Source organism: Ictidomys tridecemlineatus, chromosome 11 (genome assembly GCF_052094955.1).
Source record: "Ictidomys tridecemlineatus isolate mIctTri1 chromosome 11, mIctTri1.hap1, whole genome shotgun sequence".
Lineage (NCBI taxonomy): Eukaryota > Metazoa > Chordata > Mammalia > Rodentia > Sciuridae > Ictidomys > Ictidomys tridecemlineatus.
This window is the reverse complement of record NC_135487.1, coordinates 255,096-269,946: the sequence shown is the minus strand read 5'-3', so window position 1 is coordinate 269,946 and position 14,851 is coordinate 255,096. Positions and strand designations below refer to the sequence as shown.

Sequence of the window (14,851 nt, the reverse complement as noted above, 5' to 3'; positions counted from 1 at the left end):
CTCAAACCCTCCTTCCTGCACTGTGGGGCTGCCAGGGACAGCCAGGGTGTTCTCTCAGCCTCCTCAAGGCGTCCCTGCTGTCCCCTTTCCGATGTGGTCCTTTTCTCAGGGCTCATCCTGTGGCGGCTCCTTGAGGAAATAGAGTCCCTTCCACCTCAGGTCTGCACTCAGTTCCTGCAGGAATCGTTTGTTTCTTAGCAGATCGTAGGCAAGGACCCTACATACAGAGATTGAGTGGCTAAGATTCTGTTTGACTCAAAACTTGATTATTATTTTAATTAATTAATTGATTATTACGGTGGTGCTAAACATAGAACCCAGGGCCTAATCATTAGGCAAGTGCTTTACCACTGAGTTACACTTCAGCCCTTTTTATTTTTTTATTTTGAGACAGGGCCTAGTGAAATTGCTGAGGCTGACCTTGAAAATGTGATCTTTAGGGCTGGGGATGTGGCTCAAGCGGTAGCGCGCTCGCCTAGCGTGCGTGCGGCCCAGGTTCGATCCTCAGCACCACATACCAACAAAGATGTTGTGTCCGCCGAGAACTAAAAAATAAATATTAAAATTCTCTCTCTCTCTCTCTCTCTCTAAAAAAAAAAAAATGTGATCTTTGGCTGGGTGCCATGGTAAATGACGTGCCTCTAATCCCAGCAGCTCAGGAGGCTGAGGCAGGAGGATCCTGAGTTCAAAGCCAGCCTCGGCAATTTAGCAAGGTCCTAAGCAAATCAGGGACTCTATCTCTAAATAAAATACAAAAAAAAGGGCTGGGGAGGTGGCTCAATGGTTAAGTGCCCCTGAGTTCAATCCCCAGTACCAAGAAAAAAAGAAAGAAGGAAAAAATGTGATCCTCCTGGGTCAGCCTCCCAAATCTCTGGGATCACAGGTGTGCACCACCCCGCACTGCCAGGTAGTTCTTTTAATCAGTTCTTTTTGATTAAGAAGCCTTGATCAAATTATCTGGCTTTGTAATTTCTGTGTGAAGCCACTGTGTGTCTTTCCCCTGACTTTGTCAAAAGGTATAAAACTGTAACAGTATCACAGCTCCTGGAAGAATTAGCTTCTGTTTATGAAAGCTTAGTGAATTTTGCTTTCTTAGATTTCCTAGTCTGTCCAAGAAGTCAGGCAAGTTACCTTTTTTCCCCACAAGATATTTAAGGTTGTATTTCTTTAATTATGGAAAATTGAAATATCTGACATCTTTTATGAAGGATCATCCTTGGGAGCCTCGGACAGTGCTGCAGACAGTTTGATATCACTGCCAGGTGGGCGCCCCCAGGGGCTGTCTCCTCAGATGGGCAGCAGCCCCTCCTTCATGTGCACTGGGTGGTGACGGGCGGCTCCCCTCCATCTGCCTCCCCCTGAGTCTGGGCCTGTGACCTGTCAAGACACTGTGGGACCTGCAGCGCCATCCGGGGGATGAAGCCAGGCCTACACTACTGCATGAGAGGAGGCCTCCAGGTAGGACACAGGACACAGGGACAGAGGGGGCCGGCGATGGAGAGAAGCTGTCTGGGGTCTGCCAGTCCTGGGATCCGTCCCTGCCAACACCACAGGGAGCATGGACAAGCTGTCCCCACCAAGTCCTGGAGAAGTCCTGATGGGCAGAATCTCGAGCGGCAGCAGGTGGTTGGCCACAGAGGCAGGTCTGGCCCTCCTGTCCCTTGTGTGTGGACTCCAGCTTGCTCAAGCTGGGTTGACTCACTCCACATGCAGATCAGCATGGACTGGAGGATGATAATTGCACACTTTGGGTTATAATCCAACACTATTTCATGACTCAAATACTTTGTGTATATGTGTGCGTTACTGGGGATTGAACCCAGGGTGTTCTGCCTCTGAGCCACATCCCCAGCCTCCCTGCACCCACCCCCTTTTCTAATAATTCTTTGAGACAGGGTCTTGCTGAATTGCCCAGCCTGGCCTGAAACTTTTGATCCTCCTGCCTCAGCCTCCCAAGTTGCTTGGATGACATGTAGCTCCTTGCATTTTAACAAGTGCTTGGTGTTTTGTTCTGGAACAAATGCCCATGTGTGAGGGCCACCCAGGCATCCTGCAGAAGAGGGAAGTCCAGGGTTGTGCAGCGTGCAGCTTCCTGAGGACTCGCTGACAGAAGTCTGGTCCTATGTGGCAGCAAAGCCAAATGGACCCCCAGCTTGGGTCGGGAGGAAGGTGTGGTTACCAGTTGGGACAGAAGTGCCACCACCCTGTCTGGGATGTGCCTGGCTTGTCTTAAGACAATACGGAGGACCAGGCGCACCCTTCAGCTGGGGCCCAGGTGCGGGGCTCCATATGCCATCCTAGCAGTTCTGTCTGCGGCTGGCTGGGAAACAGGGAGACCCGTGAAGACACTCCCACCCAGTGCAGTGCAGTCTGACCAGTGGAGCCCATTGATGACGTGGCCCATCAGCTCTGCTGCTCTGAGATCTCTGCTCACACCTGCCACAGTGTTGTCAGCCTCGAGGTTAACAAGGTGTGTCTTGTGGTGAAGTTCATAGGAAACATCTGAATAACTTCTAAAGATGCCAAAATCCACAAAAGATTACAGAAAGAGTAGGTCACTATTTAAAGAGTACTGGGTTTACAGTCAACTTGTGTAGTGATGTGAGTCGGATACATCCAGGTTGTCTTGTCCATTTCTTTTTTGGAGGGGCGGTTACTGGAGATTGAACCCATGGGTGCTTTACCGCTGAGCAATATCCACAGCCCTTTTTATTTTTTATTTTTTGAGAAGGGGTCTGAGTTGCTGAGGCTGGCTTTGAACTTGCTATCCTCCTGCCTCAACCTCCAGAGTTGCTGGGTCTAGATGTGGTGTGCCACCGTATCCAGCTGAGGTATATAGACTTTAATGTGGTTAAGGCTAAAACCAAAGGTTTAGATTTGTTATCTGACCTGAGCATTCATGTAAACACAAACATGTTCTAAGGAAGGCATGCTGCTACTGTTCAACTGGGAGGACACACACCATAGAAGAGAAAGCCCGTCCTGAAAGCACAGGTTCTCCTTCTGAGCCCAGAGGAGTTTTCCTCCACCCCGAGGCCCCCAGGCCCCCTCCAGCCACGGGCGACTCCCCCAGGAAGGGATTCCCAGACCCTTCACTGCCGCGCTGGTTTTAAATATTGGCACATTAGAACCATGGCAGTGGCCCTCCTTCCCTGGGTGACCCTGACTGGTCTGTCTCCCCAGCGGTGCCTTCTGATTTTGCCTGCCAAAACTGGAACCCAATTTCCAATATGCAAAGTGGCATGTCTCTAAGCCTGGCCTGTCTGTGGGGGCCCCGTGCGACCCCAAAACCACCTGCCTGGCTGTGGAGGGTGAGGTGGTCTGCAGACATAAGGGGAGGGTCCTGCCATCTGCTAACCACTACCCCACAACTTGGAGGGCTCCCCTGTTAGAAGCCCCTGCCACCGGGAATGAACTAGGAAGGACGGCTCAGCCGTCCTGAGCCCAGGCTCAGAGCCACACCCCCTGACCGCGTCCAGCAGCTAACTCCTCAGGCAGGCATGGACATGCTTGCTCAGGTGCTGAGGCCACCCACAACTCTCATGCTGGCTTTATCTCTGTGTCTAAATGCTCCTGTGGTTTGGTGACAATCAGAACAGACATGAGCACATCTATGACCTCAGGGCTGGGTGGCAAAGCATCCCTGGGTTCAATCCTCTGTATGAAAAAGCATAATAATAATTCATATTTTTTAAATATTTAGTTTTTAGGTGTAGATGGACACAACACGATGCCTTTATTTCTATGTGGTGCTGAGGATCGAAGCCGGTCCCACCTGTGCTGGGCAAGTGCTGGGCAAGTGCTCTACCGCTAAGCCACAATCCCAGCCCAGCATAATTATTATTTTTTTAAAAAAGAACGGGCCGTACGCATGCCGGGCGAGCGCACTACCGCTTGAGCCACATCCCCAGCCCCCAGCATAATTATTTTAAAGAAGAACGCAGCTCAAACAAAGCAAAACAAAATCAAATAAACAGAGCCATGAAGGGTGGCACAAACTTGTACTCCCAGTGGCTTAGGGGCTGAGGCAGGAGGCTCGCCAGTTCAAAGCTAGCCTCAACAACTTAGGGAGGTCCTAAGAGACTTAGCAAGAACTGGTTTCAAAATTTAAAAAAAAAAAGGGGGGGGGGAGTGGCTAGGGAGTGGCTTAGTGATTGAGCACCCCTGGGTTCATCCCTGGTACAAAAAATAAACAAACAAACAAGGGCTGGGGTTGTGGCTCAGTGGTAAAGTGCTCACCTAGCATGTGCGAGGCCCTGGGTTTGATCCTCAGCACCACGTTGAAAAAATAAATAAATAAAAGTATAAAAAGTTAAAAATAAATAGACAAAAAACAATAACAGCAAAAAAACAAAACAAAACAAAAAACAACAATCAGACCCAGAGCACACCTATAGTCCCACCCACCTGGGGGACTGAGGCAAGAGGACTGCAGCTGGGCCCCCCTCGGCTCTCCAGGAAGGAGAGGCTGGCCTTCCTCACCCACTGGGCCCCTCCATCAGTAGCCAGTCCCAAACTGGAGACCCAGCAGGGTGGGCCTGGGGAAGCTTCCTCCTCATGGACGGGGCTGTGGCCAGGTTGGTGCTCTGCGGCCACCGGGCGTCCCACACAGCTCCCACAGCCAGGGCCTGTCTCTCTGCCGGGCTGTCCCTGAGGAGGCCCTGGTTCCTGGCAGCTGTGGGGTTCAGGTCCCGTCTTCCCTTGGCTCCCGAGGGCCACCCTCTGCGGACGCCGGCCACTCCTCGGGCTCCTGCTGCCCCCAGCCAGAGTTGGCTGTGTTGGCTGCCAGGACAGGGACACGCTCCTTAGTCAGATCAGGGTCCCCACGGACCAGCCGAGATGTGACCTATCGGACCCACGTTCCCAGGGAGGGGCTGGATGGACACAGGCCCCAGGGGCCAGGAATCTTGGGCACCTTCTTAGTTCTGCCCACTGTGGACTGTGGAGCCCTTTACCTCTGTGTCCACATACTCCCTGACAGGTTCGCCCACCAGCCGTGCTCCCTTCCTGTGCAGACCCAGCCCAGGCCTCCTTTGCTGCCCTGCCATACAGGAGACCACCTCCTCGAGCCCCCTCTTCAGCCCTTGGAGCCCGTCCTTGGCCAGTCCAGCCAAGCAAGTGTCTGTCTACCTTGTTGGATACTTGCTTGTTTGGTACTCGCTCAGTGCACAGAATGATCAGCAGGGCCAGGCACAGTTGTGCACACCTGTAATCCCAATGACTAGAGAGGCTGAGGCAGGAAGATCCAAGTTCAAAGCCAGTTTCAGCAACTTCATGAGCCCCTAAGCAACTCAGTGAGACCCTGTTCAAAATAAAAATACAGGGGCTGTGGTTGTGGCTCAGTGGTAGAGTGCTTGCTTCCCACATGTAAGGCATTAGGTTCAATCCTCAGCACCACACACAAAATAAAGGTATTGCATTCATTTAGGACTAAAAATGTGTGCATATGTGTATGTGTCTGTGTGTATGTATGTATATACATATATATATATTTGTGTGTGTGTGTGTATTTTTGGTACCAGGGATTGAACTCAGGGGCACTCAACCACTGAGCCGCATCCCCAATCCTTTATAGTATTTTATTTAGAGACAGGGTCTCACTGAGTTCCTTAGGGCTTTGCTGTTGCCAAGGCTGCCTTTGAACTCCTAACCCTCCTGCCTCAGTCTTCTGAGTCATTGGGATGACAGGCATGTGCCACCGCACCCAGCTAAAGAGATTTTTTAAAAATATGGGGGGGGTGGATTTTGGCTCAGTGGCAGAGTGCTTGCCTTGCACATGTGAGGCATTGGGTTTGACCCTCAGCACCATATAAAAACAAATAAACAAAATAAAGTTATTTTTAAAAATAAATAAATAAGTAATAAAAAATGGCTGGGGAGCTGGGTGAAAAAGTGGTGCAATCTATAATCCTAGTGACTTAGGAGGCTGAGGCAGGAGGATCACAAGTCCAAAGCCAGCCTCAGCAATTTAGTGAGGCCCTGAGTAACTCAGCGAGACCCTGTCTCTCAATAAAATATAAAAAAAGGGCTGGGGATGTGGCTCAGTGGTTAAGTGCCCCTGGGTTGAATCCTAGGTACAAAAAACAGAAACAAACAAAACAAAACCCAGAATGATCTGAAGAAACCAGCGTGAGGTTGCCAGCGGGGCAGGCCTGAGTGTTCTGCAGTGCTGGATGGTGCCTGACGCAGGCCTGGCCTGCAGTTGATGCCTAGTAAGTGCTTGCTGAATAAAGAACCCATGTGGGGCTGGGGATGTGGCTCAAGCGGTAGCACGATCGCCTGGCATGCATGCGGCCCGGGTTTGATCCTCAGCACCACATACCAACAAAGATGTTGTGTCCGCCGAAAACTAAAAAATAAATATTAAAAAAAAAAAAAGAACCCATGTGCAGTTTTTTAAAAGAAGCTACCTTTTTTGGTTGTTTTGTTGATTTTGCAGTGCTGGGGATGGAACCCAGGACCTCGAGCAGGCTGGGCACACACTTTACCACAGAGCCACAATCAGCCCAGCGTGGACCCTTGTGGAGGAGCAGCAGTGTGTAGGGGGCCCCTCTGTCTGTGTGTGCGTCTGGTCTCACTGTTCCTGTGGACCGACTGAGGCAGAGTGTATGTGAGTGTATATGTGTGTGTGTGTGAGTGTGACTGTGTGTGGGGGGTGATGGTGTGGGGTGACTGTGTGAGCGTGTGAGTGAGTACCGCGGGCTACTCAGGAGGCTGGGGCAGGAGGATGGCAACCCAGTGAGACCCCATCAGCAAAGGAAGTCAAACAGCTGGAGATGTGGCCCAGTGGTAGGGAGCCTCGGTGGTTCCCATTCCCAGTACCCAAACCACTCCAAACCTGAGCGTGAGCGTGAGAGCTGTGCACAGCTGTGTGCACAGTCGGGTCTGGCTGTCTCTGTGCCTGTGGCTTTTCTTCCCCATGTGCCGATGAGCCTGCTGCTTGGAATGTCCGAGTCACCAGCAACAGGAGCCAACACCGGATCCTGGATCCCAGCTAGAGCCAGCGGGCTGGCAATCCCCTTGTCTGGCCACGCCCCTAGGAGAGGTGCTGGAGGCCTGGCCAGAGCACAGTGAGGTCAGTGGTTTTGTTTTGTCCTGGCCTGCAGGGATGAAGACACCAGTGGGGAGTGGGCTGTGAGCCCACAGCATGGGAGGCAGCCCAGGGGCTGGCAGGGGTTCCACAGCCCAGCCCAGGAAGGAGCAGGAGGGTCCCAGGCCCTCGGCTGTGGCGGGGAGCAGGCGCTGGTCCGCAGCCAGGCAGCCTACCCCCCCCCCATTTCCTGTTAGGGATGGGAGGGAGCAGTGGGCCTGACTGCTCCCTTGACTCCCTGGCCTGAGGCCTCTCCAAGGGCAGGGTGGCTCATGACCTGCTGCGGGTTGTTGGCTTCTGCACTTTTTTAGGGCCCCCCAAATTTCAGCAGGACTTGAGGCCAGGGGACCCACAGGGAGGGAGAAGGCCCTGCGGCTACTTAGGGTGACCTGGTCTGAGCAGAGGAGTAGACCCAGTGCCTCTAGGCTCCTTTTAACTCCCCCCAGACTACCACTGTAGCCAGGGTCCCTCCCAGGCCCCAGAGGCCAGCCATCTGCCTGTGGCCTGGACCTTCTCTTTCTGTGGGATCAGAGAATGTGAGTGAGGGACAGGTGGGATGGGAGAGACAGGCAGCCGAGGCCCTGCTCCAGGGTGTGTAGTGAGATGTCCACAGAGGTCTGAGCACTAATGGAAACCAGTTAGACAAACAGAGGGGAGGCCAGGCTGGAGGACCGCCGGGCGGGGCTTGTTTTTCCAGAATGAAGGCCGAGAAGGCCCAGGAGGAGCCTGGGGTCAAGTTGCCACATGGATTCTGGGGTGGGAAACGGGCCCCACCCAGCCCAGAGAAGCCAGGACCCTCAGGTCCTGGTGGCCCTCTGTCCCCATTTGTCCCCTCCCCTGCAGCAGCCCCAGGGGTAGAAGCCCGGTCTGAAGACTTGAGAACCAAGGCAGGGTTCAGAATCCTGCCCCAGGGCTTGGGGCCTGTGAGGATTCCATCCAAATGGGCTGCGACTGCTTGGAGGGGTTCTGTGGTTGTTGAGAATCTTCTTTTCTTCCTTTTTGTCTTGAGGTTTGCCTAACGAGCAGGAGTGGGTTGGGTGCACGGGGCCTGCCCTGTTATTTTACATCTGTTTATGTGACTTTGTAAGTTTTCCCAGAGCTTCACATTTGTGCCCTTCCTTCAGTGGTGAGTGGTTGGGGGTCCTACGCCCTGCCTCCCCTGGGTGGGGGTCCGACTTCAGGGTCACGAGGCTCTGTCCAGGTCGACCACCTCTCTGGCCTCAGTGCCAGGAGCACTACCCTGCCTCCCTGGTTGGCTCCTCTGGGTCCTAAAGAGGACTGTGCTGCAATGCCCTTAATGCTGTTCCCAGAGAGCCCACCAGGGTCCCTGGAAGGGTGCCAAGGTCCTCCTCAGCTAAGAGGCAGAGGCAAAGGGCCATCTGGCACAGAGGCCAGTAGGTGGGAGGCAGCTCTTGTGGGGGACACCAGAAGTTGGGGGACACAGGAGTCCCCACCAGGAAGTCCCAGATGTCACTGATACCCTCCTGGCCTCAGGGGTCCTACCTCAGGTTCTGTGACCCCCACAAGGACTGGGTACTACCCCTCCCTCTGCTGGCCAGTGAGTGTCCAGCCAGGGCTCCACTCCACCCTGCAGGGCAGGTTGGCTGCAAGGCAGCCCCTCCCCACCAGGCCAGCCAAGGATGGGGAGGCCAAGGGGCTGGAGCAGCGGAGTGGGCGGGGCACAGACCGCAGGCCCCGGGCTCCGTGATGTCACGGCGGGGGCTAGGCGGGGGGAGGTGGTCCGCTGTTTTTCTGGAGAGTTAGGCTAGAGGGAGACAAAGCCAGAGGGGCTGGGCTGGCGCCATGGAGCTGCCGTCCCGCGCCCTGCTGTGGAAACTCCTGCTCCTGGAGAGTGAGTAGGGAGGCTGGGGCTGGGGTGCCAGCGCCCAGGACTCTGGGCGAACTCACGCTTGGGCAGAGCTGCCTGTCTGAGCTTGGGCTGGGAGGGGTGAGGCGTTCCTGCAGGGAAGGGGCTAGGCTGGGGGGCCTCACAGAGATCCTTCACCTGAGGGCCTGAGGATTCAGACAGACCTCCGACAGTCCTGCCTGTGGGTGGTGGGGATGCTGGAGCCCAGAAGGGCAGGAGGCTGTGGCCAAGGTGCCTCCATAGGTCCTCCCAAACCCGACTCACCGTGGGGCTCCAGGTCCAGCCCCTCAGGAATGCACTTCCACGGAGAAGCAGAGGGGGTCTGAAGGGGTGCCTGAGAACCCTGGGCTTGCAGGGTCTGTCCCAGCCCCCCCCAGGGCCCCTGGGCCCGCCCTGGCTGGCCTGCTGACCCTGCACATTCCTCTCTGAAGCTCTGGGCACTCGGCCACTTCTCCGCAGTAGGAACTTGGTCCTGTGGGGTGGCAGATGGGGGTGCCTTCCCTATGTCCACTCCTCTGGCTTCAGGCTCCTGACCTGGGAGAAGGCTGTCAGGGTCCCACTGAGTCCTGGTGGCAGGCAGTGACCCTGGTGGTCTAAGGTCTCAGAATCCTTGAGGGCTCAAGCGGTGTGGCCCTTCCACAGGAGGATGTGAGCAGGCCTCAGGCTGAGGAGTCTGGGTGGACTCCATACAGGGATGTAGCAATGGCCACCTAAGAATGGCCCCATGACAGGCCCACGCCCCAGAGCCGGCCGGCCAAGGGCCAGATCCTGGCTTTCATCTCAGCCCCTGGGGTGGAAGCTGTCCCCCAAACCCAGGCAGGGTGGCAGTGAGGGTAGAGGGTCTGTGTGAGGGGACTGCCCATGTCCAGCTGCAGGAGCCCCACCCCGCGTCCCCACTTCTCCCGCTTTACCCTCACCACAGTTCAGTGGCCATCATGGAAACAGCCTTGTCCAGGACTTCAGGAAGGGCCCAGAAACCAGGTGGCCACAGGCTGGGGGTGACTGGTACCAAGGCTGAGGGCACCCCTCCCCAGCTTCACTCTTCCTCTCCTTCCAGGCTTTGCTGTCCTCCTGTCCTCAGGTGAGTGACCACTCTACCCCTATCGTGGGCCCAGTCCTCTTTGCATCTTTCCAGCCCCACTCCTACTAGTCCTCTTGGGCCCGAGCCTGCTGACTCTCCTTTCCCCACCAGGGCCCTCGGGGTCTCCAACAGCTGGCAGCTCGGTGGTATCTGAGTCGGCAGTGAGCTGGGCAGCGGGTACCCAGGCCGTGTTGCGCTGCCAGAGCCCCCGCATGGTGTGGACCCAAGACCGGCTGCACGACCGCCAGCGTGTGGTCCACTGGGACCTCAGCGGCGGACCTGGAGGCCCAGCACGCCGACTTGTGGACATGTACTCTGCTGGGGAGCAGCGCGTGTATGAGCCGCGCGACCGGGGCCGCCTCCTACTATCGCCCTCTGCTTTCCATGACGGCAACTTCTCACTGCTTATCCGCGGTAAGGAGAGGGAATCCCGCGGGGTGCCCGGGGAAGGCCGGCTGCTGGGGCGCGAGCGAGCGTGGCCGGGAAAACTCACGCGGCGGTTCTCTCCCTGCGGGCCGTGAGCAGCGGTGGAGGAGGGCGACGAGGGGCTGTACACCTGCAACCTGCACCACCACTACTGCCACCTCTACGAGAGCCTGGCCGTGCGCCTCGAGGTCACCGACGACCGTGAGTGTGCCCTGCGCGCGCCCCCCGCCCCTCCCGCCGCCGGACGCTGACCGTCCCCTCCCCTCCGCAGCCCAAGCCGCACGCGCCTACTGGGACGGCGAGAAGGAGGTGCTGGCGGCGGTGCGCGGCGCGCCCGCGCTGCTGACCTGCGTGAACCGCGCGCACGTGTGGACCGACCGGCACCTGGAGGAGGCACAGCAGGTGGCGCACTGGGACCGGCAGCCGCCGGGGGTGCCACACGACCGAGCCGACCGCCTGCTGGACCTGTACGCGTCCGGAGAGCGCCGAGCCTACGGGCCGCCCTTCCTGCGCGACCGCGTGGCGGTGGGCGCCGACGCCTTCGCCCGCGGGGACTTCTCGCTGAGCATCGACCCCCTGGAACCGGCTGACGAGGGCACCTACTCCTGCCACCTGCACCACCACTACTGCGGCCTGCACGAGCGCAGGGTCTTCCACCTGAGGGTCACTGAGCCCGCCGCGGAGCCGCCTCCGCGGGCCTGGCCCGGCAACGGCTCGGGCCACGGCAGTGTCCCTGGCCCAGGTGAGGGCGTCCCCCGTGGGGGGGGGGCGGCGGCAGTTTTCCTCCCCTGGTGCTTGTGCCTGACGCCTCCCTCTGGCCTGCAGACCCCACGCTGGCGCGAGGCCGCAGCGTCATCAACGTCATCGTCCCCGAGGGCCGGGCCCACTTCTTCCAGCAACTGGGCTACGTGCTGGCCACGCTCCTGCTCTTCATCCTCCTGCTCATCACTGTGGTCCTGGCCACCCGCCAGCGCCGCCGCGGAGGTGAGGCAGGAGCATTCCAGACCCAGGGGCTCAGGGATGCTGCGACCCCGCGGATGGCGAGCCCAAGTGCGGGGGCCTTCCTCGGGGAGGGGCCAGGCTGCCCCCAACACCGTCTCCCTCCATCGGCAGGCTACGAGTACTCGGACAAGAAGTTGGCGAAGGCCCCAGGGTGAGTGCCGCCTCCCGCCCCGCCCCCGCCCAGGCCGGCCACACCTCTAACCTGCTGCCTCTCCAGGAAGGATGTAAATTTGGCGGAGTTTGCTGCGGCCAAAGAGGACCAGGCTCCTTACAGGAGTGAAGACATTCAGCTAGGTAGGCCGGACACAAAGGCCTGGGCTGGGGAGGGCGCCCCTGGGAGGACCTCACCCTGCTCCCCCGATACAGATTACAAGAACAACATCCTGAAGGAGAGGGCTGAGCTGGCCCACAGCCCCCTGCCTGCCAAGAGCATTGACCTGGACAAAGGTGAGCACTGGGAGGGAGGTTTCTGCCACCCCTCTGCTGACCCAGGCAAAACCCCAGCCTACTCATTCCCAGCAAGCCCCACGGGTAGAAGACCCTCACCATCCCTGCAAAGGAGTCTGAGAGGTTCTGTAGAATGTCTGCTCTTAGTTTCCCACGGAATGGGGCAGAGAGTTGACACCAGCTTTTCTGTTGGTTCCAGAGTTCAGGAAAGAGTACTGCAAATAAAGGGCGCCTGGGCTCCTGGCTGGCCAGCAGCTCTGCCTTGGAGGATGTCCCCTGACCTTGCCATGCTCACCGGGCTCCTTCCCAGCGGCTGGCCCGCTTGCTTTCCTGGAACTTGGTCCAGACTGGCCAGAGTGGCTGCCTTCACTCCCTCTTCCAGGAATAACCCTCATTCTCCTAGGGACTCTGCCACAGTGGCCACCACACTTTGGCCACCTTTGTCCACTGGTGGCCCTGTCCCCACTTCTGCCACAGCCAAGATCCTCTATGTTCACCAAGCCTTCAGGCCCTCCTGGCTTCTCCCTGCTAGGGGCGGGAAGATGTCCAGAGACGCTCAGTCAGAACCTGGTGGCTCAGGAAGCTGGGGAGGCTGGCACATCCCCCCTTTTCAGGGGAGCTCTGTGCCACTGTGAGCCCCCAAGGGCCTGTCTGAACTGCCCTGCCCAGCATCCCTTCCGGGTGCAGCCTGATCTGTGCTTGGACTGAGGACTCCAGGCCCTCTGTGCTGCTTTGGGCCAATGGGGCTACCCCTTGGCTCTGCCTCTGCTTTTGACCTTTATCCGGCTTTCTCTCCCTTTGTTCTATGGCCCACTTGACAGTCACTGGGCTCCTTACGACCTTGACCAATGCCCCTCCCCGGGCTGGAGTCTGGGGCTGGGCCACATCTGGTTTTTGTTTTGACTGAGGACAGAGTTGGGGGTGACAACAATTCTGTGTGCTGCCACATTTGGTCTTGTTGGGGGTCTTGCCACATCACAATAAAGGCCACATTTGACTTTTAGACTCGGCCCAGGTATGTCTACAAAAGTGTCCATCGGTCCCCCCAGGAACCCCGAAACAAGTGTTCTACCTCAGTTATGTCCATCCCTGCCAGTGGAAGGTCTGGGTCCTCTCAGGAGCAAGTGTCCTGGAAAGGGGACATCGGATCCAGTTCTGCTGCTTACTCCTGACAGTGAAGGGGTCTCAGTTCTTCTGTTTATTTGGACAGTGGGGAGGGAAGCACATGAGGACAGAGGGGGCCACGTTCGTCCAGTCCTCTGAGGAGCAGACTTGGAGTGGATAGGAAGGCTTCACCAGGATGCAGGTCTGACACTGGATGGAGTGCAGGAGATGGGCACACACATGGGGTAGAGGTGAGGGGAGAAAGTATGCACAGACCCGAAGTGCTACCACGGCCCCTCCTCTAGTGCCCTCAGAATAGTGGGGGCAGAGCTGGGCACAGTGGCACATGCCTATAATCCCAGTAGGTCAGGAGGCTGAGGCAGGAAGTTCGCAAGTTCAAAACCAGCCTCAGCAGCTTAGCAAGGCCCTAAGCAATTTAGGGAGACCTTGTCTAAAAAAACAACAAAAAAGGGCTGTGGGATTTGTTTCACTGTTTAAGTGCCCCTTGGCCCTGTGTTCAATCCCTGGTACAAAAAAAAAAAATTATAGTGGGAGCAGGAAAGGGAGGCAGTCACCCTCAAGGATCCCACAGTGCCAAGGTATATGGGAATGCTGGCTTGGGGAGGTGCTCCTCTCTTCCAGCCTAGTAGCCTGTGGCCCTACTAGTGCCTACACTGTCACTGGACAAGCCCTTCCTGCAGGGGCTCAGGCTCTGGCCACACACTCACCCAGTGGGCCCCAGTGGCGGCATCAGCCTCAGGCCTCTGGGTACTGTCCTCTTCTACAACTGGGGCTAAATGTTGAGAGCTAGAGGGCAGCCAGCCCCAGTCCCTGACTCAACCCACAGCTGTTTGTGTCCGGCCTGCGGGGCTCTCAAGGCAGGGACTGGTTTCCTCTTTCCTTGGGCACCAGCAGAGACCTTTCAGGGTCAGATCATCCAAGGCCATCCTGCCTGTTTCTTCAGGTTACCTCTGGGGAAACTAAGGCCTGAAGGGAGAGGCCTGCCTCCAGGTGATGGGAAGGTGGTGCCCAGGATGGCAGAATCCTGCTAGTCCTACCCATCAAAGCTGAAGTTACAGGGGCCAGGACACTTGGCCTAGGCTATACTGGGGACTTCTGTCCAACTTCTGGGTCTTCCAGGCAGTAGTGGGGTCTTTCTTTGTGTTGGTCCAGGGCCTGGGATGACCACCACCAGGCAGATGGGAGAGTCCCAGGTCACAGGGGCTTGACACACGACTTCCCCCATCATTCCTACTGCATCCTAGGATTGCCCCCATTCTGGCCAGCCTGGGACTCCTTCTAGTGGACTGGAATCTTTCTCCTGGAGTGGGGGCAGGGAAAGCCTCCAGGCCAGCAGAGCAGCAAATGGCTGGACCCTTCACAGCCTGGGGGGTGTACTGGGTCTTCCTTGCCCTGCAGAGGACCTCTGGCTGGCCCAATCTACACAGGACAAACTTCTTCTGGCTCAGCAGCTGCCAGAGCACCACACCTGGACACCTCTGTGCACACCCATGGCCACGCGAGTTCTCCACCGCGCGGGCAAGCATTCACTTTGCCAGAGTTTCCTGGAGCACCCATGGGATCCGGAAGTGGGCGGAGTTTGTGGCTAATGCCAGGAGCAGAGTAACCGAGTGCTGCTGGCTCGGTGTATGACACAAGAATCTTCAGCTTCCTGCCGTGCACCTCACAGGCCGCCAGAGTGACCGGACGCCTCCGAACTCTGGGCACCCAGGACCCGTGCATCCTCGGGAGAGGGTGGACGTTTCCCCTGGTCCCCGTGCATCTCCGATGGGGAGGGGGGGCGCGCCTTGGCCGGGGGGAGGGGCCTCCCTTT

The 14,851-nt window shown here is 57.2% G+C and overlaps 1 protein-coding gene and 1 long non-coding RNA gene across 3 annotated transcripts; one reads left to right on the top strand and one right to left on the bottom strand.

Moving 5' to 3' along the window:
* Positions 1 to 1,150: 1,150 nt before the first annotated feature.
* LOC144367821 (uncharacterized) lies at positions 1,151 to 10,668 on the bottom strand. 2 transcript variants are annotated; one of them, XR_013427314.1, is made up of 3 exons: positions 10,532 to 10,668; positions 6,839 to 7,100; positions 1,151 to 5,302 (listed from the first exon to the last, which is right to left on the bottom strand). It is a non-coding gene; the product is annotated as an uncharacterized LOC144367821 (long non-coding RNA). The 2 variants fall into 2 exon arrangements; XR_013427313.1 differs by lacking the exon at positions 10,532 to 10,668 and adding an exon at positions 9,222 to 10,152.
* On the top strand, positions 8,791 to 12,916 carry Mxra8 (matrix remodeling associated 8). The gene is made up of 10 exons (XM_005339255.5): positions 8,791 to 8,942; positions 10,015 to 10,038; positions 10,150 to 10,452; positions 10,564 to 10,665; positions 10,736 to 11,206; positions 11,290 to 11,448; positions 11,578 to 11,617; positions 11,684 to 11,760; positions 11,833 to 11,913; positions 12,113 to 12,916. Exons 1-10 carry the CDS (start codon positions 8,894 to 8,896, stop codon positions 12,136 to 12,138), a joined length of 1,332 nt encoding a protein of 443 aa, XP_005339312.2. The 5' UTR covers positions 8,791 to 8,893; the 3' UTR covers positions 12,139 to 12,916.
* Positions 12,917 to 14,851: the final 1,935 nt, after the last annotated feature.

Bases quoted from the DNA above. Each gene is read 5' to 3' on its own strand.
- Mxra8 (XM_005339255.5), top strand. From the start codon at position 8,894: ATGGAGCTGCCGTCCCGCGCCCTGCTGTGGAAACTCCTGCTCCTGGAG. The intron at 10,453-10,563 runs GTAAGGAGAGGG...GGCCGTGAGCAG, and splicing joins CTTCTCACTGCTTATCCGCG to CGGTGGAGGAGGGCGACGAG. The intron at 11,761-11,832 runs GTAGGCCGGACA...CCCCCGATACAG, and splicing joins GAGTGAAGACATTCAGCTAG to ATTACAAGAACAACATCCTG.